The sequence below is a fragment of the Anarhichas minor genome, unplaced genomic scaffold (genome assembly GCF_050575085.1).
Source record: "Anarhichas minor isolate MPS153535 unplaced genomic scaffold, ASM5057508v1 ptg000022l, whole genome shotgun sequence".
Lineage (NCBI taxonomy): Eukaryota > Metazoa > Chordata > Actinopteri > Perciformes > Anarhichadidae > Anarhichas > Anarhichas minor.
In genome coordinates this window covers 2813765-2839354 of record NW_027466468.1, presented here as the reverse complement: position 1 = coordinate 2839354, position 25590 = coordinate 2813765, and the positions used below count along the sequence as shown (strand labels likewise).

The 25590-nt window shown below is 40.9% G+C and overlaps 1 protein-coding gene across 1 annotated transcript in view; it reads right to left on the bottom strand.

The window, feature by feature from the left end:
* spire1b (spire-type actin nucleation factor 1b) overlaps nucleotides 1-25590 on the bottom strand; it is a 37268-nt gene that overhangs the window by 10353 nt on the left and 1325 nt on the right. The window contains exons 2-8 of the mRNA XM_076096566.1: nucleotides 22425-22453; nucleotides 12445-12681; nucleotides 9180-9305; nucleotides 2211-2285; nucleotides 1870-2034; nucleotides 1163-1249; nucleotides 121-250 (exon numbers count right to left, since the gene is read on the bottom strand). Of these exons, the coding sequence (XP_075952681.1) occupies nucleotides 121-250; nucleotides 1163-1249; nucleotides 1870-2034; nucleotides 2211-2285; nucleotides 9180-9305; nucleotides 12445-12681; nucleotides 22425-22453 (849 nt within the window). The remainder of the gene's footprint in view (nucleotides 1-120; nucleotides 251-1162; nucleotides 1250-1869; nucleotides 2035-2210; nucleotides 2286-9179; nucleotides 9306-12444; nucleotides 12682-22424; nucleotides 22454-25590) is intronic.

Genomic DNA, 25590 nt, shown 5'->3' with positions numbered 1-25590 from the left:
CATACTTCAGCTTAAAAACAATACATTTCAGAGCGAAGTATGTTTTCATGTGCGTGAGAGTGTGTTTGTGTGTGTGACTAACAACAAGAGCAGGGACAGAGAAGTGGTGAGTTTCCTTACCCAGCCTTCCCCTGCGGACCTCACCAGGAGACACCGGTCGGAGTTTCCTCTCCGCTTTGATTTCCTCCAAGATGCGTTCATGCAGCGTTGGAGGAAGCTGAGTCTGCGGCTTCAGCTTACGGGCTGACGCCTAGCACAGGTCGATGACGGGTAAAATAGAGACAGTGACACAGAGAGTCAGTGGAGCAGAGCGCAACAACTAACAGGGTTATAGCCAGAAGTCTTTATCATCACCACCTCCTCTTATCTACTGTGACTGACTGCTCATCTCATTACCCAGAGTTGAGCGTCGTATTTACTATAAATGTGGCAATAGTGGCTTTATTGGTCTTGCTAACTTTGCACTCCATTGTAGAGACAGAGTAAAGGAGGACTTGCGTAGATCAGGGTTTAAACAGTCTAAAACCCAGATATGTTTCATTGACGATAATGTCAGACAGGATAAATCACTAAAATATTGCCTCACCCTTGATTCTCAAAACTGTCTATGATTTATTTTCTTTAAAACAACTAATTGATAGAACTGAACTGTTTCTGCATTATTGTCAGCAATGCCAAATGGCTTATAGTTGCCATGTAACAGTATGGCAGGGATTATTCCAAAACAGTCTATGTCATGGCACTATCTTCCATGATGTTTTGTTAACTATTAGTGCCTATGACACAATTTTAACAATTGATAGTTCTGGCCTTATAGCTATGTCAAATCAGCATTTTCTGTCTCCAGTTTATCATTTCAGACTTTCAGACTATAATCTAAGCTTTTTTTCTTATCAATCACTGAATGAAGTCCCTCTTTGAGCCTCTAAAATCTGTTTGAATAAAACAAGGGGACACTTTGGTTGAACTGGTCACAAATGATAAATGTATGACACAACTGAGAAGGAGTCACAAGCCTCAAAAGGTTGGAAACCACTGTTCTGGCCGGATGTTGGTTGATGCTCTCATTTGAAGACAGTGCACTGGTCTGTTGTAATCAACAAAGACTTGTACAGGCTGCACAAGGATGGGTTGTGATATTTAAGTCTTGAGCTGCACTCACAGGGTTGAGAGGTGGTCTGGACCTGATGAACTCCAGGATGACTTCATGAGCGCTCTTCTTTAACCTCGGTGGGATGTTTCCATTTATCTGGAACAACAGAACAGGACAATACAATATGGAAGTGGTACCCACAGACAGACAGACAGCTAGTTCAGGTATCCTGCTTGTTGCAGAAGGTTATTTATTAACTGGAGCGCATGACATGGAAAAGGTGAATAATCTGGTACCACATTACACTCTGTCTGAGGTAGAGGTACAGAAAAAGTCAAATTACCAGTTGCAAGACAACTAAATCAAGGACCATAAATAGAGCTATCAGCTAAGGCTGCAACTAATCATTATTTATAATAATTCATTGATAATGATAATGTCATTATCAATTAGTCAATTATAATTATTATTTTGGGGGTTGATCGACAAATTGTTTAGTCTGTAGAGTGTGAAAAAAAGAAAAAAGTAAAAGATGAACATCACAACTTCCCAAAAACCAAGGTGATGTCTTTGAATATCTTGTTTTCTCCAACATTGCAAAACCCACAAATGTGACAATTTTGTAAAATAGTGCAAAGCAGCAAAATATCGCCTTAATATCAAAACCATCTGAGATTAATTTTTATGCCATTTCTATTAACAGCCTATGACATGGTACTATTTTTCATGATGTTTTGTTAGCAGGAGGAATGCATGAGGCATCAATTTCTACTGACCATGACTTTGCGCAGTTTGTAGCGTTGGGACTTGATGTCGTCCATGAGCATCTCGTAGGGGGTGAGCTGGTACTCGATGGGCAGAGGGTTGTACTGACGATCCTGCACCTTCTTCAGCTTCACTCCTTCACGCAGGCTCCTCATCACCTGAACCCAGAATCGAGCCTGACGGAGGAGGCAAAGGGCAGCATGGATAAGGGGAAGTAAAAAATACCACGACCCTTTGAATCAGGAGCAATAATTCTTGCTCAGGCCTCTCTAGTGAGTGAGAGTGAGTTTGGCTTTGGTCAAATGATCAGTTGAGGCTGGAGGTCAGAGGTCAGTTGAGTCTGTTTGCTTACCCAGTCATCGTTCTGTAGCTCATTCAGGTCTCTGCTGGGGTCCTCGGATGACCCTGCCTCCATCTTACGCAGGTTCTGGTGGAAAGAGAGAGAGAGAGAGACAGAGTTTGAAGTACATGTGGACCAACAAAGTCAGAGCTGTTTTTTTTACCAGTTTAGCCTGTCATAGTGTTACACTTGTGGAAAATTTCTATTTTGAAGACTCTAAGTGTCATTCAGTTTAAATTGAACACTTAAAGACAGCTAACATGAGCTTTTAATGTGTGATGCACCACCAGTCCCCATCATCACATAAACTGTAGGAAAAACTGTTCATAGTCTATGAAATGAAAGATTCTTATAATAACTTCATGACGGATATAGTTGTTTGCTGACATAATATTGTAAAAAAAAAAAAAAAAAAAAGCTATTCAGTCTTTGCAGAGATTTACAAGAAAATACAACATTAATATTTGGATTTTTAGCTAGTGGTTTGCTCTAGATAGGATGCTAGTAATGTTGGTTGATAGGTCACTCAGTCCAGAGGGAAATAACTGTTTGATGGATAGCCATGACTTTTGGCACAAGCATTCATGTTCCCCAAAGGATGAATTGTAATAACCTCAGTGGTCCCTCGACCACTTTGACTGCACTTTGTGCTTGGTGCTAATTTTCCACATCAGCAAATGCTAGCGTGCTTACATGCTAGCAAGTAAAGACAGTGACCATGGTAAACATGCTAAACACTAGCATGTTAGCATTGTCATTGTTATGTTAGCATCACAACCGCTGCCTTACCAACCACTGTCATTTTTACATAAAATGTCCCACGACAGCTAAGAATCAACATATTCACCATACGGTTTGTTTTCCTATATAATGAGCATTAGCAACATAGAGCTGATAGCATGGCTGTAGACCCTGTTATGTTTCCAGACTGGCCTTTTCCCCTGAAGACATTTTGACATGTCACAGAAGCAAAAGCACAGGTGTAGCGAAATAATTAAATTAATGATGGTCGAATTTGATTCAGTTGGTTCTGTTTCGGGGTCCTGGTATAGTGCATGCCGGCTAAACTGTCATGTCTTAATAGGACACTTGAACAATGTTATTAGTAACACCTGTGCTTTTCTTTATATGTCAATTCAAAATATTGTTTGTGAAAAAGCCAAATGCAAATAGGCCTTTTTCAAAAAGGCCTATTTGCATTTCAGCAAATGTTAGCATGTTAATACGCTAAGCTAAGACAATGTACATACTGTAAACATAACCCGCTAAATATTATCATGTTGACATTGTCATTTTGAGAATGTTAGCATAACAACCACTGTCTTACCAACCACTATGATTTTTACAATTACTTAACCACAACGGCCAATAATCCAATTTGGGCTTACAGTTGTCAGACAGACTGACTGTCAGTGGGAAACAAGGGAGCTAAACCTGCATTCCTCTGCTGGTGCTTTCCGAGTTCAGCAGAGGACAGAGTCAATGTGTCTGTGTGTGTGTGTGTGTGTGTGTGTGTGTGTGTGTGTGTGTGTGTGTGTGTGTGTGTGTGTGTGTGTGTGTCCACCATCAGGACTAACTAACATTCACACACACACACACACACACACACACACACACACACACACACACACACCGTAGGCACAGCTACGGGAGCAATTTTGGGGTTAAGTGTCTTGCCCAAGGACACATCGAGATGCAACCAGCAGAGCCGGGGATCCTTTGATTGAAGGACGACCCTGCTCTCCACTAAGCCACAGTCGTGTGTGTGTAATAGAGAGTGAGAGAGCCAAGGAAACAAAATGTAACTAAAAGTGTATGAGTATTTTAAAAGCAGGCAAAAAATGTGTTCCCTCTGGTTAATGTTTGTGGTGAGATTGCTTGATAAGACAATCACGGGAGTGCACCCAGCTGACTGCAGAGTTAAGAACTCAACCCACCGGGGAAATCACAGTTCACCATTATATTGTCAAAGCTGCATTCGACTGGACAGTAGACTCGAGGTAGCAGTATATCACTCACAACATAATGCATTTAGGTGCCTCATGACTCTGCATGCCCACAGTGTGCACAGTTCCTTAGTGCCACAAGGTAATGCTGAAGGGCATAATGGCATATAACAGCCCACCCAATTAAAACACTGCTAATCTAGCCAGTGAAGGGCATAAAGAGAGATCAGTTCCCTTGCTTTTAAACACCATTATCTCATTTGTATGAGTGGCGCGTCGTGAAATCACATCAATGGCACATATTTCCATTTCAAAAGGTTTGACCAAGCAGTGCTCTCTGCAGTCGATGGGGCGGCGTTTCTAATTCAAACGTGCACAGCAACCCCCGGACAAAACGTCCACATGAATAATTAGGGCAATTACCAACTGCATCTACAACCTCATTTTTTCTAGTCAGTGAATTCTGCTCAAGTTGTTCTTCGTTTTCAGCTCTCGACAGCTGACAAAAGACACTTATCCACGAGCAAAAATAGGAGCCGGAGTAGTTTCTGTTAATCACCAGTAATTCGGCTGCCTTTCTGTAATTCTCTCTCTGTGGAGAGACAAAACAACTCTTTGGCAGCCATGGCTGGTAGTGGTGGACAGATAACCATGGATCCACTGTGGGTCGGCACAGCTCCACCGTGCAGACTGGGAAGTGTTTCCATATTTGTTGACGATGACACTGAAGTAAGGTCACAGATTCTATTTGATTTTAGTATCTAGAGACAATTAAGCTAATTCTTGTCTGACATTTTATAATTTCCTCCTTGTGTTTATTGCTTTTTAAACGTATTCTTTAATATTGTACATATGACAAAACCATATAAACAGGGTAATGGTCGTGTCTAGAAGGTAACCCACAAGATGTGACACTCTCACAAGATAGTTGAGGCTAGGCATAGGCTTTGAATGGTTGAGGTTAGAGCGTTGGGCAGCGAGCCTCGCCAGAGTTTTTTGCGTTTGCCCCAACTTGTGGGTAACCATCTAGACACAACGGGACATAGACACACGTTTGTTTCAAAAGAAGAGTCAGCCAATGAAGGAGCTCCATGAGGCTGTAGGTACAGTGGTGCTTTGAGCTAAATGCCAACATTAGTATGCTAACATGCTCGCAATGACAATAATAACATGCCCATGTTTAACACGTATAGCATTTACCGGGGTAACTGTTTTAGCTGAGCATGTTAGCATGCCAATATTTGCTAATATTTGCTTTACTAAACGTAAAGTAAAGCTGGGGATGATGGGAATGGCATTCGTTTTGCAGGTATTTGACCTAATAATGACGCTGGAGGAAAAGTCAGCAGGGAGATTACAACCAATGTTTGTCCGATAGTTGTTGAGGAATTTCCCTCAAAACTACGAAAGTCAATGTTTTTGTGAGGCTAGAGTTTACGTCATGGGATCACCAGTGTCAAAAACATTACTTCCTTATTTTAAAGGCTACAAAAGAATGCAGTCTCCAATTTCCTATTTTTTTTCAGGCTTCTTTCTCCACCCTGCAATAAGTCCTCTCTCCTAACAGAGAGTTATGTAACCAGCCAAATCCCCTCTATTCATGCCGATGCATTACGCAGTATACGCACACTAAAAGGGCAGCAGCAGTAGTGCATTACAGGAAGGAACCCTGAGGTGCAACACACACACACACACACACACCTCCTCAATGAAATGTTCCAACCCACAGCTGTGCTCCTGAGGAAAAACAAAGCCCAAAATGAGTCCTGCACCAACAAGACATGACTTTGTGATTGGAGGATTATATTATGAACTCACATTCATTTTTCCCAAGCCGCTTTTCAAGCATTTTCATTCACGTAGAAAGCAGTGATTATAATGTATTCTCACTGTGCAAACCAGACAGAAACTAAGGGAGAACAATTTGAAACCACCACCATTTTGAACATGGACACATGACCCATAACAGACAGCATGCCAATAATACACTGTGCATTAATCCTTTGCAGTATGCAAACAAGTTGGAAACATGTTACACTACAGACCCTCGTATCACTACAATAGGAGTCTCGCACATGATTATATGAATCGTGCCTCTCTGAATGTGAGCTGTGAGAAGCTGAACTCGTTGATTTTGGCAGAATGAGAGTCAGCATGTCTCCAGATATTGTCATCTATGTCGGACATGAATAACCAACATGTCATTCTCATTCTTCACGGTGACCCACTTCAACCTGTCAGTGTGTGTGTGTGTGAGAGCACGGCCTGTCATCCACACACTGCAGCTGTGACGGACTGTTTGGACATTACAACAGTAGTGACGTATACACTTGGCCGGGTTGTATCAAAGCTGCTGACGGCTAGTATTTTGTCCTCATACTGACTTTTGTCAAGTTTGACCACTTTCATGCCAAAAAAATACTAAAATGTACAAATATTTTTTGTTTTTACTACTTTCGCCAGGTTGTAACATCCTCTCAAACCACATACATGCCATTGTGTAACCGCGAAACTCTCAATGACTCTTTTAAAAGCAGGGTGACCCATCAAACCAGTGAACAGTGAGTGGTGGGAAGAAAAACTCTGGGATACACACCACCATAAAAAATACATATATGAAATATTAAATGGGCAATTAAAGTCAAGGTTGATTTGTTCTGTTCATAGCTGTTGACAGGGAGGAGGCCCTGTTAGATTAGAAATGGACAGCACAAGTTAACTGATATTTAATATTTCATAAAATGCTTGAATTTCCCAAAGTTTCTCTAAAACATACTACATCCTAAAATAAATGTGATCATTATTGTAAGCTGCTGTACATCAGGATGATGAGGACGGGGAACCCTTATGTTCCACTTTGTAAAAAAACCAAAGCTCCCCCCAGCGTTATTATGTCAGAAAATAATTGCAACATCCTTCCTCACCACATGTCAGCATAATGTGCAGTGTTTAATTTGTACTTGTTTAACCGTGTCCCCTCAGTTTATGCCTTAATATCCTGATGGAGCTCCTGATGTGCACCACCAGTATATGCTTTAATGCAACCCTGAAACAAAGACAGAGCTGCTGTTCTCCGCAGTGGCAAAGTGGTATGATGTAACTATTTATGTAACGGTTTTACAAAGGATTGCTGAACTAAAACATCAATTTAGGGTAAGAACAAATACAAAAAAAACTTCACTGCTCTTCAAAGAAAGTTTCCCACCGCCAATCAAAAAAAAAATGACATCAACGTCACTCTTTTCGGACCAATTTTTCAATGACGCAGGTGCTGGGAAGTGCATTGAGATAATTTAATAGAAGATTTTAATATCGGACCATAAAACATCCCTAAACTTTTGATATTACAGTAAAATAAGGGTGGAATTGTTACAATAAGTAACTTTAAGGACCTTAATAGCTTCATTAAAGGTTTGTTTTGATGTTGAAAATTAGGGGGGATTTGGGACATCATCTATTTAAAAGGACCCAGGTTTTATCCTAATGAATATACTGTAAGTATGAATTATGGGTAATTAAAGGATTTTCAAGATGCTCTTAAGTGATGTTTACCTTTTTTTTCTTTGCGTGATGTTTTATGTACAAACTGGATTTTTCGGAATACACTGTAGTTTCTTTTTTTTGGTGTAAACAATCTTAAACACCGGTCAGTTTTTGGCCACTTGCTCCGATATGCTACAAACAATGTGAGTAATGCGTAAAAGTGATGAGGATGAGCTGTTTGTGAAAGCTGCGAGTCAGAGTTACTGAGTGTTATGTCACAGCTTGAGGAATATAGGCTGCACACTGATGTGTCCGTTCATTTCTTTATCCACGGTCATTACCCCGGATGCCTTGCTATATCAGCTGACCGCCCCTGCTCCGTCACACAGGCGGAGCAGCTGTCCTCATGTCCCCATGTGTGTCTCTGTTATGTCCATGCCTGTTACATGCTGCAATCCTCTCTGGAATGATGGCTTATTACTGAAACGGGCAATATTGCTTACTAAGACATGATTGTTATGCTCTGCTGGTTACCTCGTTTTAACCTTTGACACTCAAAAGCATTGAGAAAAACTGACATCTTACAACCAGTCAGTTTTACCCACGCAGAGAGAGTCATGTTGATTAGTCGGGTGCATGTAAGGTCACCATGCTAAATCTTTTAAAGACACGCCCTGCTATGACCTTCATGTAAAGGTCAGCGATCATCCTGTAACCTTTCATTAGAAGGGAGAAGGCCATGTGCAGAAAATTTACAATGTGTAGCTAAAACATAATTTTGATGGCTTAACATGCAGGAATTTTTAAATAGCGCCTCTTTGTCACGGATGAAGCTCGCTGGCTGTCTCGGCCATAGACTGCATACAAGAAGTGGACCTGGTCACCGTGACGTGACTGTGGACTGTTTTAAAGCCTCGAGTTCAGCATTTTGGGCGTTGCCATCTTGGTTTTTGGCCGTCACCATCTTATTTTTTTGCAACCAGAAGTGACACGAGAGGGTGGAGCTAAGTACAACAGAACACTGAATAAGAATTTTTTTTGGCAACTAACATGTTACAATTAACTTCCATTAATTAAAAACACACTGTGAAAGGGTTAAAGTTCTAAGACGAAAAACACGGACAACTCCCAGACCGGACAAATCTGTCAATCCCTAAAGCATACTCTACTTTATGGTCGATTATTTGACTCTAAATGGACCATAATTTACTAAATGAACATCATGCTGTATTGAAGAAGACTTGAAACTAGAGATTGGGACCATAAACTCATGTTTACAATGTTTACTGAGGTAATAAATCAAGTGAGAAGTAGAGTCATTTTCTCATAGACTTCTATACAACCAGAGGAGTCGCCCCCTGATGGCCATTAGAGAGAATTCAAGTTTAAGGCACTTCTGCATTGGTCAACTTTACTCAAATGCTGAACCTTTACAAACACCAACTGACAGAATGTTGCATATTATACCTTTAAACTCCAATTCGAGCTGTTCAAGCCCACAGTCATAATGATGATGATGATGATGATGATGATGATGATGATGACGACCCACCTCTTTGGCGCTCTTGATCTTCTCCAGGAAAGTACCGAGCTCCCTGGTTTCTGTGTACAGAGCGCGACACACTGCCTGGTAGTGACTGTGGGTGTCTGACAGACCGGGCAGATGAGCTGTGCACAGCTACAAGAGAGACAGTGAAGCACAGAGGAAGAGAGATGTTCAGTACACACTTCACACAGCTGCTCTAACGGCTGACATGACACCTAAATGATTCACAAAGTGCAACGTATTTTATTAACCCAATGGCTGACAACATCCATGTTATTATGATGTTACCATCACATACTTAGTGAAGGGATTTCAGGTTTTGTAAAGCGCCCGCTGGCAGCCATGTTTGAGGAGCTCTATGCTTTCTTAACACCCTCTGTCATCAAACGTTTAGAAAAGTTGTTCACAGTTTTCATGCTGGCTTGTTAGCTAATAATGCAATTGTAAAAGCACACCAGCAAATATTCACATTTCAGAAGCTGGAACATGAGAATTTGAGCGTCTTTTCTTTAAGAAATAATACGCAAGACCCTTATCAAAAGTGTTGATGATTCATTTTTGATTGACTAATTGTTGCAGCTCTACACTACATGGCATTTCTCTGAATCTCAGCAACTTTAATTTAGAAACACAGTTTTCAGTCTACACCGGCTTTATATAAATATTATACTTTCACTCCAACACATCTCACAGGCAAATATTGTTCTTTTTACCCCACTACATTTGTCTGACGGTGTTAGCAGTTACTTTTCACATTACAGTTTTGCATATCACACTGTCAAAAGAAAACTGTCTGTCTCCAAACTTGTTGATTTGATTTTGAATGTTGGAACTTGGACCAAAGCTGAACATTCTCCTACTTCTTAAGCTAAACAAAATATATGAAAACAATACTTGGATTAGACAGAAAACTGTTACAAAGCTGAAAACAGGGCTGTTTTCTGATAGTAGAACACTGACACCATATGACTGTTTACTGATAATACTTACATACTTATACTTGGAATTTCGATTGAGTAAAAACAATGGATTTGTGCTTGAGGTTTAGCAGTCTGGAGTCTTGTTATTGTTAGTCTTGATACATAATCGTCACGTTTTCAGAATAGCGTGCGAAGTTCCATTCTTTGTGTGTATAAAATGAGGAAACTTTTACTTTTAGTGTAGGATTCAAATACTTTTTCCACCAATGTCAAACTGTTTGCTTAAGGATCTCAGGCACACTGAATAAAGACTAAATACCCAAAAAGCAGACATTCGTAAACAACTGACTGCTGAACACGATTGACAAAACAACTATGCCTGAGGTCAGCCATGCTGCTGCACATACACACAGACAGACCAACAGTGATGAGAGAATACACCCTTGTCTCTCTCATAGAGAACAGAAGGTTCCCTGGGCCAATGCTTGGCATGCGCTTGGCGTCCATTTGTCCAGACTGCATTGCAGAAAATGTCACTAAACGCAGGAAATAGCAGACAATGGTCCCTCCATAAGCGTTCTCCGCCCCACATCCTATCGCGAGTGTGTGAAGAGACAAAAAATGCTGCAGCCAGTGTCGATGGACAAACTGTTGTTATTTTCAGTTCAATACAGTTCATAGTGTATTCCATGTCAGCTAGGGTTAGTACAGTAGGACAAAAGGTAAACCGAGGGAGCACATAGACTGAACGGTCCGAGGGTGAAAGATACTCAGACCACAATTGGAACAGACAGCTCGGTAGCCAGCGGGCCAGCCAGACTGGCACACTGCTCAGATACCTTGGAGAGCAGTGTGTGTGTGTGTGTGTGTGTGTGTGTGTGTGTGTGTGTGTGTGTGTGTGTGTGAGACTGGATATGTGGTCATTATGTAAACAGTGTGAAGCCATGTGAGGCCTGACACAGTGACTCTGGGCTCCATTGGACAACAGAGAGACACAGCTCCCCTATTAGCAAGGATGAGGCTGGCAGCCAGACCGCAATGTGGTCCAGAGTCCATTTTCTCACACACATCTTTTCCCCCTCGCTGATATCATCTGTTCCTGGAATCCATAAGAGGATCTTGTTCAGTCAAGAACTGTGTTTCCATTTTAAGTTACGTTATACTTCGCCACCAGATTGCAAAGCGAATTATGATATTTCTTACTGGAATGGGTTTATTTAGCGGCTATATTTACTGGTTACTTTTCAAATTAACCTTTTTGTCAAAAAAGTATGATGAGATTACAATATATGAGGCATTATTATATAACAGCTACTCAACAGTATATAAAATATTTAAAATCAACTCCACCGTGACATCTAAAAATAATTAAATGCTTACAAGTTAACATGTCACTAATAATAATCCAATAATACAAATTATAATAATACACAACGACTGGAGCCATTCGGCATAATCTGTTTTTCTACCTTTCATACTTAAAGCATATTTTGCTGATACTGATACTTTTGTACTTTCACTTATGAAACATTTCATTCAAATTGTTCAACTGGTTCTTCAACCTATTATAACCAATGATTGGCATGGTGAACTTCTTACATTGCTGGAATCCATGAATTCAGACTCCTCACAGCTGTTGTAGTAGTCCTCTGTTAGATGAGGATTGAAGTGCTCCTAAATGTTTTGTTTCTATCCAGTACTTCACAATCCTCGCCCAGTATTTAAACACTTAACATTTGAACTGCATTAATCATCACGGGGGCAGAACCTCACAACTAGCTAATACAACACACATTTGACATACAGTACTATCTTATAACGGTGATACGGCTAAAGTGTTAGCAAAGATATTGCCTATTTCCACATTCAACAGACATGGAGCAACATTAGCATTCATTTGGAGTCAATAGTCACTCTCCTTTTTGTTTTGTTTTGGTTTCCACCACCTCCTGAGGGAAAAAATATGGTTCTTTAGCTTCTTTCAGCTAAACTCAGTTTGGAGCTGGGCATGTAGCACAGCTTTTTTCGCTAATACAGCTGCATGCCACCGCCGGAAAACTGGCGGATGAACCAAAACAGCAACGTTGCAGACTGTAAAACCGAAAGAATGAGATGAAAGAAGCTAAAATACACTACGCATAGTCGTTCGATATATTGTTGACGTAAAATTAATTCTGAGTGCTGCTGTAAATTTGGTGTCTTATTAGCTGTTGGCGACATCCTTTTTCCAGGTTAGATCCACCTTAAAACAGGAAGTGACGTGTTTCAGATGTCACATGTTTGCAATCAGTCAACATGACTGACTAGTTAGCCTGAGCATGAACAGCCACTTACTCAGCTACTGTACGTACCTCGAAGATATCTCTGTAGCCATGGACGCTGAAGATGTTGTCGGGGTCATCCTCCGCCTCGTCCTCTTCCTCTGTTGCCTCGTAGCCTTCGTCGGGGCAGGCGTCCCTCTCCGCCTCGGCCATGTTAGTCATGAGGTCGATGAGCTGCTCCAGAGGAGGGCTGAGCTCCCTCTCCTCGTTCTCCTTCAGCCCGTAATCCAGAGCCTTGTAGATCATGATGCCCAGAGACTCAATCACCTGCAGGAGCACGGGAGACAACCAAGAAGCAGCTTCACATACACGCTCATTTCTGTAGCTGTCACCTTGATCTGTAAACGTTGATAACAATCTGCATGCTTGCATGTTCTTTTATCTATGAACTTTGTGATACTGGCAACTATCGTAGTAATTTACAGTGCACATAGGTTGTACATATTTTATGTAAAATCCAGCCAAATAACTGGTGTCTGATGATTAAACTGGATGTACGAACACTAAGCAAAACACATGTATTTGTGACGGATGCATCATTTATTTTGTTTTTGTGCATTTTTCCATTGTTTATCTGCCACATCATGAAAACAAATATGGATTTCCGTCTTTGTTATGCAATATGATCCTCTTTTGTGTGCCGAGCCTGAGCTGAACAGCTGTAATGCATTGACCTCATGATTCAACCTTTTAAACGAGAGACCATTCATAGATGCACGCAAACACACTGACGCTCGCTGGCCTTTCGAGGGGCCGGCGCTGGGAGCAGATTACCAATAGTAGATCTTGTGATTAACTGACGCATGAAGGAAAACACTATCATCACACATGTCCTCATGTGGATACAGTCCGTCTTGTAAAGGATGAAAGAATCCACTGTCTGGGTTTTCCTCCTCGGCTTTGAGGACGTCAGGACTTGAGTGATACTTTACCAAATGGTAAACAGCCTCTTGAATTCATTCAGTAACAAAATGTAATGTATGTGATGTAATGTATGCTCCCGTGCTTTTCCTCTCCTCACCGTCATCATTCGTAATCATTTCATATAACAGTAATTTATTTGCATTTTGGGGCAGAATATGTCCAGTAAACTCAAGTCTCATACTATAAAGTTCTTACCAATCTAGAATACATTTAGGTATTTCTCGGGTACACAAAATCCACATTCTATGCAGTTGGACGACCTAAATGCTCAATTTCATGTCTTACTTATAGTATTAAGAGTATTGTTAGTGCGTACGTTTCCAACCAACCCTTGGTGAAAGCAGCAACTATTTAAATTTTTTATTTGACAGTCATTTTGCCGTAACTCAACTCAGGAATATAATATATCTAAACGCAATACGTTAATGCAGACTGAGCCAAGCTTTATGAAACCATGCTATTGTTTTCACTTCCAGGACCAAGGAGTCAGTTGAGCAACAGCATTTCATTTTATCACATCTTTGTGACCGGTCAAACCAGGAGACAGGCCTAAAGCAATCATGGATTCTAGGAAAATGTGGGTGGTGTCTCACATTACTTTCTTGAACAAAGTCTTAAGTCTTTTTTTTTTTTTATTGTAACACAGGCTGATCTTTGAACTGTATTAAAACGCAAAAATAATATAGCTTTGACAAAAAGGGAGCAAACCCTCGATGGTGGAAGCAATGCTTTTTCTGTCGGGGGATGAAATACAAATAAGGTCGAATATATATGATTTGTAGAAAATATCCCCCAAATCTTAAAATACATGATATTATATCTATTCTAGTAGTTGGTGCTTGTTGGTAAGATGCTATGCTCAGTGATAGCCTTCAATCTGCCCTGGAATTAGAGAGTCAAGGTGGATAAAAACAGCAAAGCCAAAGCCAAGACAAAAGACAAGAGTGGGAAATCCACTTGGGATTATTCTGCAGCCCTGAGCACTAAGAAAGTACTGAGATATAAAGCTCTGAGAGAAAAGAAACTGAGATAAAGGGGAATGGGGATGCAGGGAGGAGGGAGAAAGACAAGGATCGGCGACAGAAATGCATCAAGAGACAGGAAGAAGAAGAAGTGAATAAGATGATGCGAGTTGTTGAATGGATCAGAGAGGTCGAGGAGGGCGGAGAATGGTAAATCACAGAATCATAAAGAGAGTGTGTGTGTGTGTCTGTGTGTTTGTGAAGACATGAAGATCAATAGACAATCACGGAGGGAGGAGGAGTCATATAAGAGATCTGTCCTCCTCTCCCCCATCAGTGCATAAGAGCTGGGTTTCCTCAGGGGTGAGGCCACCTCTTTGTCTAAACTCCACCTGGATCCTCACTCGCTGATATTTGTCACCATGTAGGCACACACATGCACATGCAAGCACACTCTTCCAGGGACTTGCTGCAAACTCAGGCTGTAAATTAAGAAATCCTCTTCAGCAGACAGCTGACAAAATGTGACAGGTATGGAATGATCTGCCCAGCCAAGCAGCTAATGGTTTCATGAGTTAACTATGTGGATATTCAGGCTCCCGCTTCTTATCTGCAGCTTATCGAAAAAAGATCTGCAAAAAGGAGAATGACTTAAAGGGATTAAAAAGAAACGAAAGGCTGCAGCAGATGGGATTGACAATTTCTTTTCACCTTCATTTTTTTTACTGACTTTTTTTTTTTATCTAGCAGAAGAAGCAGCCACAAATTAAACTTTAAAGAGATTAAGAGGGAGACTGCAGGACTTGTCATCCTTTAAAGATATCAACTAGCTACTGTATGTCTGTAATATGTCTACTCTGCACATATTGATTTGTGTTCACAAGTGGAGAACAAACTTTAGATGTGTACATTATATATTGGTGGAGAACGCATCACTGGCTTCACCATAGCGACACAGTGCAATTAGCACTGGTGGGTAAAACAATGCATGGCTCTCCATTGACTTTGGATTGTGTGAAGGTCACTTTCGCCTGCTGGCAAACAACAGAAACATGCCTAAAAGCTGCTGTGTGGTGGAATGCACTAAACAGGGCAGCGTGAAGAAATATGGTTTTATAAGCTGCCGAAGCAAAACAATTAGCCGTTAAGAAGACAAAAGTGTGACATCAGCTGTAAAAATGGGAAAACTGTGGCATCCTGACCATATGCCTAACATCACGTGTGCACCAAGCAAATGTCAGTATTTCTGTAAGTTTAGCTTAACATTTTGCAGATTGTGTTATAGTAGAATGTGGATAAATCAGAAAGCTATGCAGTATTATGTTTAAAAGTGCCTTATCTAACCACATTAGCTTGCTAACACAAAGGCTATAGCTAACATTAGCTCGCTAACAGCTAACTCGTCCCATCCCATTATCTATCACTTTAGCTATCAACTGCACCCCTGTTAGACATAGGGTGCTAAAGTAATCCTTTGACATGGTGAAATCTCATGTTTTTTAGCTAGCTACAGGCATTTCGTTAGCATTTCAGTCCTTGGTTGCATATTGTGGCGCCAATTATGTCCCCCTCTGGTGGGCATGGTTTTCAGAGTTCGCTCTGTCTCTATTTACTGTTGCTGACCAAAAGGAGATATGCTATTCACCCATGTTCCATTTTTTTAAAGATACAAACTAATAAGAAAAAATGTATCATAAACAAAGTTGTATTGTCGCGACTGTGCATACTTTATTTTTCAGCTCCAGTTAGTGTTCGATGGTATCCTGCCTATGCTGTCACTCAAAGCCTGCTAGCGTCATTTTCTAACACATTCCCTCACAAATAATTAACTGCAAACTATGACTGATTGCAGGAAGTAGGAACTGTCCTTGTGACTGTGAAGGCAGCCCAAAGCAAACAGTGTCTCCATTCCACTTAGAAGTCTCCCTGACTGCTTCCCAGGATTCCAGGCGACCAAGCGGAATGAAGGGGGAGGAAGTGGTGGAGAGAAGAAAAAAAAAAAAAAGAAGAAGGAAAAGAGAAAAAGTGTGGAGAGGATGAAGGTGTCAACCAAAAGAGATTTGCCGGTGCTGCAAAGTGCAGCAGTGGCCATCGTCGCAAGCAAGAACAACATCAAACAGCCTGGCTTTAATTTCAGCATTCCTGTCACGGAGAGGAGGCAAGCTGGGCCAAAGTTAAAACTATTGTGACGCATGGGGAAAGCTTTTTATATTCCCCAAAGCATCGGCCATGATGGTTCTCTCACATGTGTAGTTGTTATTTTCCTTAGTTATCCGACTGCTGGCTTCAAATTCTTCCTCACAAAACACAGTACTACATCCCATTCAGGAACCCTCTCTTCAAACTACAGTCAATATCCATCTACCATCCACCTACATCGTCTATTATCCCTGAGGGACAATGCAGGTTAGCATAACGAATTAATGTCATTCAAAATGGGACACCTGAGTGTTATGTTCAGGTGTCTAATCCATTCAAGGCTAAATTTCACTACAGCTCTCAAAAGCAACTGTAGTACATGACCTCAGATATGAGGACTGAACACCATCACGATATATGACAACAGAGCCTTATGTAGACACGTGTGAATGAAACATGTTTGTTCTAGTTCTGTACAAATGATGTAATAGGACCCTCTGGGTTAATATGGCCAGGTGTCGGCTGCCATGTATTCACTGTTTATACAGTTTCCTACAGTTGGAAGTTCACTATAACAGTACATCACAGCTAAGACTACAGGCATCCTTTAAGTTCAATTAAAGGTATTCAAAACCATTTAAACCATCTCATGTATAATGAAAGCAAACTGCACAAGGTTCATATATGTTTACCAATGGGCCAGTTTATAGTAGGGCTTCAACTAATCAGTTTCCTTGTCGGTTCATCCATTCGATGAAATAGCTTAGCTTAGCACAAAACAGCTAGCTTGGCTCTGTCCAGAGTTAACAAAATCTGCCTTCCAACGCCTTTGAAGCTCACCATCCTGTTTGTATAATCCATAAAACCCAATGTGTAAAAACAATAATTTGTGGATTTACATGGTGTCGTGTGCCAGACTATTTCCTGGCTGGGAGTGTCTGCTGGTTGCATGGCAACCTCATGGTGATGACAGCACTGACTCGAGCTTCATTTTGAGTGGCGTCCATCTCCTCATCTAACTCCTCGGCAAAAGAGCAAGTAAGGGTATTTCCCAAAGTGTTGATGTTCCCTAGATTTTTATTTCTTTTGATCCAACCGACATTTGAAAACATAAACATGAAAAGTGATATCAAACAGGAAATTGCGTCAAATCCTCACATTTTTTAAGAAGCAATTTTTAAGAAGAATTCTTTCTTGCTAAAAGACGTAAAGGATGAATCTATTATAAAAATTGTTGATACATTTTCTGACACTTGACTTATAAATAATAAGCTCATGGTTTCAAAGAAACGTCAGGGAGCTGGTTCTCTATGCGTCTGGCAATGAGATGTCATGGTCGCCTACACATTTTTAGTGGACTCAGACAAAGACACCAGCTGTTAGACTGTGAATCTCATTAGTTTTAGTTATGTAGCTTTGTGTGATAAACACCGGTGCCAATTGTGCTAATTAAACGCTAACTGAAATCTATGAGGTCTACTCTCTCGTTTGCAAAAGCCTTCCATCAGTTGCTGTTAGCCAACCAGCAGAGGATTACCAGAATCAGCATGCACTGGTCAGAATTAAAGGATTGTAGAAACAATGTGAGGATTTAAAACATTTATATTTACTAAATGGGTTCATGGGAATTAGGTCATGGCAATGAAAGTAAACAGGTGAGCTGAGTAGAATTTTACTGAAACAAAATTGACTAAATAAACTGCATGAATGAATTACCTCTCCATTGATTACTGTCCTTTTAAGTTTTTACAACAAATGATAATTAGACATCATAAAGTGAAGTTATGCACAACTCACATTAACTATAGCTCCATAAACTAGGACATACTGTGACTTAATCTTAAAGGGAATGTTTAAATGGAGATCAACTGGACAGATTCTAATGGGACAAATAAGGAAAAAGACCTGCATTTCATGGCAATTCATCAGATAGATTTTGAGATGTTTCAATCTGAACTGAAAGATTTCCTCATGGGGGCACTAGATGGAAACTCGGAGGAACACCAAAGTCAATAGGATTCATCATCTGGGGACCATGAATAACTTTGGCCGGCAGTGGTTCAGTGGGTTTAGAGGGTCGTCTTTTAACCAGAAGGTTGGCCATTCAATCCCCGGCTCCTACTGTCTACACGTTGAAGTGTCTTCGAGCGAGACACTGAACCCCAAGTTGCTAAAGCTTATCCTAATGCTTAGGATAGGTCAAATGTAAAGGTCAACTTCCATGTATGTACCTGTATGCATATAACTGTAACGCAGTTTAAGTTTAATGTCTGTACCAAATTTTGTGCCGATACACATTGTAGATGTTGAGATATTTCAATGGATAAGTGAAACCTTGTCCTACTGGTGGCACTAGCGGATCACCAAATAAGGATTGGTGATATTTGAGCATGTTGTAAGTATGTATCATGGCAAAGACCGGATGGCACAAACATGGGTTTTTGTTTCAATTAATTCATCTAAAAACATTTGTGCTTATTGAAGAGCACTCCAGCAGAAGCCATCCATCCATCAATTATCTGTAACAGCTTGTCCTTCTCAGGGTTGTGGGGAGCTGGAGCCGATCCCAGCTGGCATCGGACGAGAGGCGGGGTACACCCCGGGCAGAACGCCAGTCGATCACAGTCCGAACCCAGAACGCCCTTCCTGTGAGGCGACTGTGCTAACCACTGCACCACTGTAACTCCCACCACAGCAAAAAAGACTATTGTATTTGCAAAGTTTGCCTGGGGAAATATGGGCTTTTACACACAAAAGAATGGACAATACACAACTCCTCATCTAAAAATCAATCTGCCCACTTAATAATGGATGACATTCGTGTAAAGTGTGGGTTACTTCCTCTCACACACAAACAAGCACTGAGGAGATTCCTTTCTCAGACTCTCACACCTGATGCCGTGACCTTTGATGGTCATATGACTGAGCACGGTTCCTCTGGTTTGTCCGGTATGAGGAACCCGCATGACTTCACACACAGAACAGAGAGAACACTTGAACAAAACCACATGCATTTCCTCCACCTTTGTTTTTTTTTGGGGGTTATTCTTCTCTTTTTTCACATAAAAGCAAATACTATTCCTGCCAAACACTTTCATAACTCCTGACCAAAATTTTCTGTTTACGTTAAACACCGAATTCAACGTTAAACTCTAATCTCTTTCCTAGACTTCAAAGCTCAGATATTATGAGGGCAAGGAGCACGCACGGTTAAACTTTGACAGCGGGGGACGTGATGAAGCATAATCCACAAATTCATGGGTTATACTGCATCATGGGACCCCGACATGTAAAAAGGTGGAAATGTGTAGCTAAAGAGCAGCTGTGTCATATTTGAGTGAAAATTTGCGAAAAAATATCATCCATTTCCAGTGGACTTAGCAATAGTTAAGTACTGAACACAGAGCCCTGTCAGGAGCTCGTTTCACTGGCTCTGAAGACAACGCCATCATCTGACATCCGCAGCCGCATCATTTGCTGGAGTTCACGCTGTTTTGCAGCCGTGTGCGATAATGTTGCTCATCCAGCTTTGGGCTAATTCCACACTGCATGCTAGAGCAGAACGCCTCTGCTGCAGGATCCATCGCTGTCAAGCACCTCCAACAACTCGCCGGTGGTTTTGTCAGCCAGTCTGTAGCGCACTGCATTGTGAGAACTCATTTCTCGTGCAAAGCTGCTTAACAGAGATTTGACTATACAATTTCACATTCTCTGCTGCTACAACGTGTGTGTGTGTGTGTGTGTGTGTGTGTGTGTGTGTGTGTGTGTGTGTGTGCGTGTGTGCTTGAGTTAATCGCTCTCCATCTGTTATCGCAGTCCTATAACACAGCAATCTATCTCCAGAGCCCCCTGAAAACTGCTGCACTCTGTCTCTAACGAACTGGGAAGAGATTGTCAGTCAGCGTGCAACATCACAGACACCAAATACTGTCAGACCAAAACCTAGCTTTGAATTCATCAAACACTCTCAAGTGACACCAAAACACATACCCTGTCGGCTAAAATGATTCCATCTATTCTGCAACATCCAGCAAAATATTCCTAAAACGCGAATAGCGGACAAGCTGTAAGACCTCTTCTCACAAACTATTGTTAGAACAATTAACAGCAGCTGTTGGAGGAAAGAGCCCTTTAATTAGGTTCGGAACTGCTCCCAGAACTGCCATCAAACAGGAGGCCTTGCTGGGTGACATTTCCTACCAGTCATCTGGGAGCTCTGGGGCTGGTGGAGAAAATGACCGGGTGAAGAAGACACATGCTGGGTGAAGGGAGGATGGGTACACATACCAGAGAATGGTCTTCCATGCTGACAACTTGTCATAACAATTTGTGTAACTAGCAGTGAAAATAAGCTATTTACAGCAATGCTGATAAGAAAGTATCATTGCGTTGTGTTAAGACACAGTAAAAGGCATTATCTTGTACTGAGGCCCTTCCACAGCATTTTCCCTGTGTAAATAGAATAGTTATTCACTTACATGCCAAGAGTTAAATGCGAATATTACTACCACTCTGATGAGTTAAGTATGAATCTAGGCAGGCGGTGATTAGCTTAGCATAGCATAGCAGTAAGACTGGAAGCAGGTGGTAACTGTTAAAAATACTTCAAAAGCGCACTAATTAACGCTGTGTATCTTATTTGTTTAATCTCAACACAAACAGAAAAGTAAAGATGACTTACATGAGGTAAGAGAGATGACACAATGTGTTAATTAGCCCGTTTTTAAAATACCAAACTTCGGAGCAGGAATTAACATGTTTAGAGCCCGGTTATAGAGCTAATTTCCCCGTTCATGAAAATTGTAGGTGGGTTGAATTATTATTTAAATCACCCATTTATATTATATCAAGGCTTAAAGTATGGGTGTATCTTTTAACCCAGCCAGCTGTTTCCCCCTGTTTCCAGTCTTTAAACGGCTAATTGGCTCATGGCTTCAGCTCCACACTTGCAACGTACAGACATGAGAGTGGTATCGATCTTTTCATCTAACTCTCGGCAAGAAAGTGAAAAAGCACATTTCCCAAAATGTGGAACCATTTCTTGAATGCATTACCTTCTGCTCATTGTTTCACGACATCGACATGCTAGCAGAGACGTTATGGTAGGCGACGTTGATGCTGCTGCATGCCAGAAACTATCTCCATCACCAACTTGCATTGGACACCGTCCGGTGCTCGTTTTGCTGTTTTGAAGCAGTTTTCTATGTAACGCTGAGTCTGAAGCTTGTAATGAACCCAATTAGAAAGATGCATTTGAACATTTTATCTATTAAAAGTATTGGTTCATTAAGCAGCAGGGGATCAACACAGCACACACCCACGGCTTATGACAGTTTCAACCACAGCACTATCTGACTCCGGTTGCACTTGAAATAATCCCGCAGAGTGCCCGCTCTAATATGCCATCTCTGTTGTTGTGGCTGGCCGCCCTCTTTGACTGTAACTAGCTAATGTAACCAACTGTGGGAGGTAAATATTTAAAGAGTAGAAAATGCTTCTACTGCGATTAAGCCTGTTATTATCTCTCCCTGTACAACCATACATCTCCCTCCATCAATATCTCCTTATTTGACTGACTGGTTCCTTTCCTTTCCCAGCCTGCACTCTGGGAGGCTTGTGAGGTAATCAACCAAAATCTTCCAACCAAGGTTTCACAACTAGTTACACTCAAACTAATCCAGTCATGTGACCAAAATACTAATTTTAAACATGTATATATTTTTTATATTTTGACCATGCAGCAATAAAGTCGCACATCAAAAACATGAAGTAAACATTGCGAACATACAGTAAGCAAAACTGAAATAAAAGCTCCTTGTTATTCCATATATAATGTGCCCAAGTTATAATGTCCTCCCTTGCCCACAACATGTACTTTGACATTATACACAAGTAAATAATGTCCACATAATATTGTTCAAGCCTCTGTAAGCATGTGATGGTGAAATACAAGAAGTACAACAGAACTACAGTGGAGTTACTCACCTCTGTGGTTGTGCAAGGGCTGTATTTACCTGCAGGGAAACAAGAGAGCAGTGTTGTGATAAGCAGCAGATGTAAGCCGAGGCACAAAGCAGCTTACACACACATGCGCGGTAACATAGCTGTTATATTACAGTGAAAAAAAATGTATGACTGACAGAAGTTAAGCGCACGTGATGATGATCTTAGCCGTTCATGTCAAAAGGCCATGCATTACTTTTGATTCCGTGTAGGAATATCGTCATGTGAAATATACATTGTCTCAGGATCCACTGCAATCACTGGGCCGTCATTTTCATATATTCATCACTCTCCACATCTGTTAAAGCACAAATAGGGACTGCAGCTGAGAAACTCTGATAGTTTATTTCAGCATCAATAGGGTTTTCTTTTGTCACTGATGGAAAATCTCAAGCCACAGCATTCACATTATTTTTACACTTAAACTAATCAGGAACAAAGTATGTCTACAAACGCTAACATTAAACTCTCAAGGTCATAGTGCAGCTTTACAGGATGAGGCATAGTCGTATTCTCTGTTTTCTTTTTGCCCACAAATCCCATGAAAAGACCAAAACCCACAATCTGCTTCAATGCTGCCCAACTATAGTACACTGTCTGTAACACTCAACCCCAAGTCTGTTCATTCCTACACTGTGACACACGGTGTCACTGAAAAGGTCAATCTTTAAGGGCTGTTCACAAACACATTGTTGTATTTCTAAAAAGGACTTGTTATTTCCTAAAACAGTGGGACACTGTAGTTTTTAGCAAATGTTACTATTTTCAGCTGAGGAATAATACACATTTGGTGTGCCGCGGAGTATATCCGTAAATCAGGAAGGTGAACGTTAACCTGATGCGCCAAATTGTTTGTTTATCTGAGAGGGCCGTCATTCGAAACTGTTTGGTAAAGCGCAAGCACTTTAAAAATAACATAGCTTGGCAGGTGATTGAACGAACCATCTGTCAATCAAACTCTCAGTCGGGAAAATAGCGAAAACATCTTTTCCATCAAGAAAAGCTTTCGGTGGCGTTCTCTGCTCTTCTTTCAATGAAGAAATACTCTTCACTCTCACTATGCAAACTAGACCAGTTTTAATAAAAGCTCTGTTTCATTTCTAATTACTTCAGCGGTTTGTAGCATGTGACCGATGATGAGAAGACCCCTCCCAAGGAGCCACGCTGCATGAATGTACTCCCTTCAAAAAGAAGACCCACTTAAATGCTCCCCCGGGCTACATCTGCCCAGCTTGTACTTTGTGAACAAACAGCCTGCTGACAGATGAATCACGAAACTAATTGGCTGTTTTGTCTTGTGACACGCGGTAACGCAACATCACAACAGCTATGACATCATCTCGGGCCCTTAACTTCAGCATCAGCAGGTTTGAATGCCACGCTGCTGTATGTAAGGTGAAGAAGAGCAGTGTGATATGAGCACTACAAAACAGGGGAAGCAGATAAACCAATGCGCTTTCTCGATAGTGCTATAACGATTGGTAAAAAAGTAGGATGTTAAAAATATTCGTCAAAGTCGAGACGAGACAGAGAACTATTTGCAGAGGTTCTAAAAAAGTGTCCTGCTGTCATGATGTATTAAGATGTAATACAAAGTGTCAGGCGCTCCATATGACCTGCGGAATAAAAGAATACTGGGCGAACGTATAGGCCGAGACAAAATCTTCTATCGCGATATCATAACGATATATATCACGATATATATCACGATATATATCACGATACAGCATGTTTTCTGGTAATTCACGAAATAAGTGGTCTATATGAAATAACCACACGGTTTTGTATACTCTTGTGTGAATTAAATACTTGACAAATGAAAAGTCATTTAAATAAGACCTTCAGGCGCGTTATGATCAATTTAGACGAGGTGATTGTGTACCACGATATCTCGATATACCATTTTATCACGATATGATTCCATTGAAAGACGATTAATTATCATATTGAATTATGGCCCGGCCCTTGGCGGACGTGGTAACGAGTGGGTCAAACACTAACCTTGTCGGCATTTAACTCAAAGTCAATTTTTGCAGACGAGAGTTTCAGAACTCCTAAATCCTGAAAACTTTTGCCACAGATTTATCAAATTATTTACATGAATGACTTTATCTGACTCGAGCTTGTGCATCAGAGACAGAGAGAGACTGCACTGAATTAGACCAGCAAATCACCCTGCAAAGCGAGACCATTTGTGCGGTTGCAGAGCACTGACCAAAACACTTGCAAAACACTCCCAGTATGACTTAGACTGAAGACGTGCAGAGCAGTGACTCCCAGCCAGAGGTACTTCATAACTCGTCATGGGGTTCATGGAAGGATTGGGAGGAAGAAATGAAGACTTGATATAGTTAGCTAATGAATGATCACTTTCAATAGTCAGATAGAAGTAATGGATACATGTTTAAAATGCAGTCTTTGTAAGATAACGCGTTTCGCCGTATCCGTTTACTACATGAAAAGTGTGTTTAATAATTTGCACATTTTGAGTATGACGTGAAGGAAACGGTAAGATGTTCATCTGTATCGTTTTGGCAGCAGCTCCTTTTACCTTCATCCCCTCTCAATATAATTGTGGTTTTGAAGAGAATCAAAATAGATTATTTATTTATTTATCATTGGCACTGTTGTGCTGCTTGGCAATGTTTATATTGTCGATACTCAAATAAAGCTGCATTTAAACTCCTTTAATTTATTTCTTATATATAAATAAATAAGATGTATATTGCAAATACAAATGCCCCAAAACATGCATAACTACAACAAGTCAATACGTTTTGCATGATGGGACATTACAGCAGCTGAGGAATAAAAGCCTGGACTCCCCTCTCCAATGGTCCCTTCCATACTCCTAAAAATAGCCCATTCATTCTAAGCATAGACCAACAGGCCACAAACGGCATCACCCTCACAGAAATGCGGCGCAGTTATCAAATCAAAGGCCAAAATGTTGACCGAGCAGTGTTCAGTAGTGTGTGTGTGTGTGTGTGTGTGTGTGTGGACATTGCAGCTGGAGTAAAGAGCCTATCCCTCAGGTGTAGTCCATTACGGACAGAGACAGATAGATGGATAGAGAGGGATTTAGTCAGTCTGCTCTACACTCTGTGTTCACTGCATCAGCAGCTGTGATTACAGCATACACTGAACA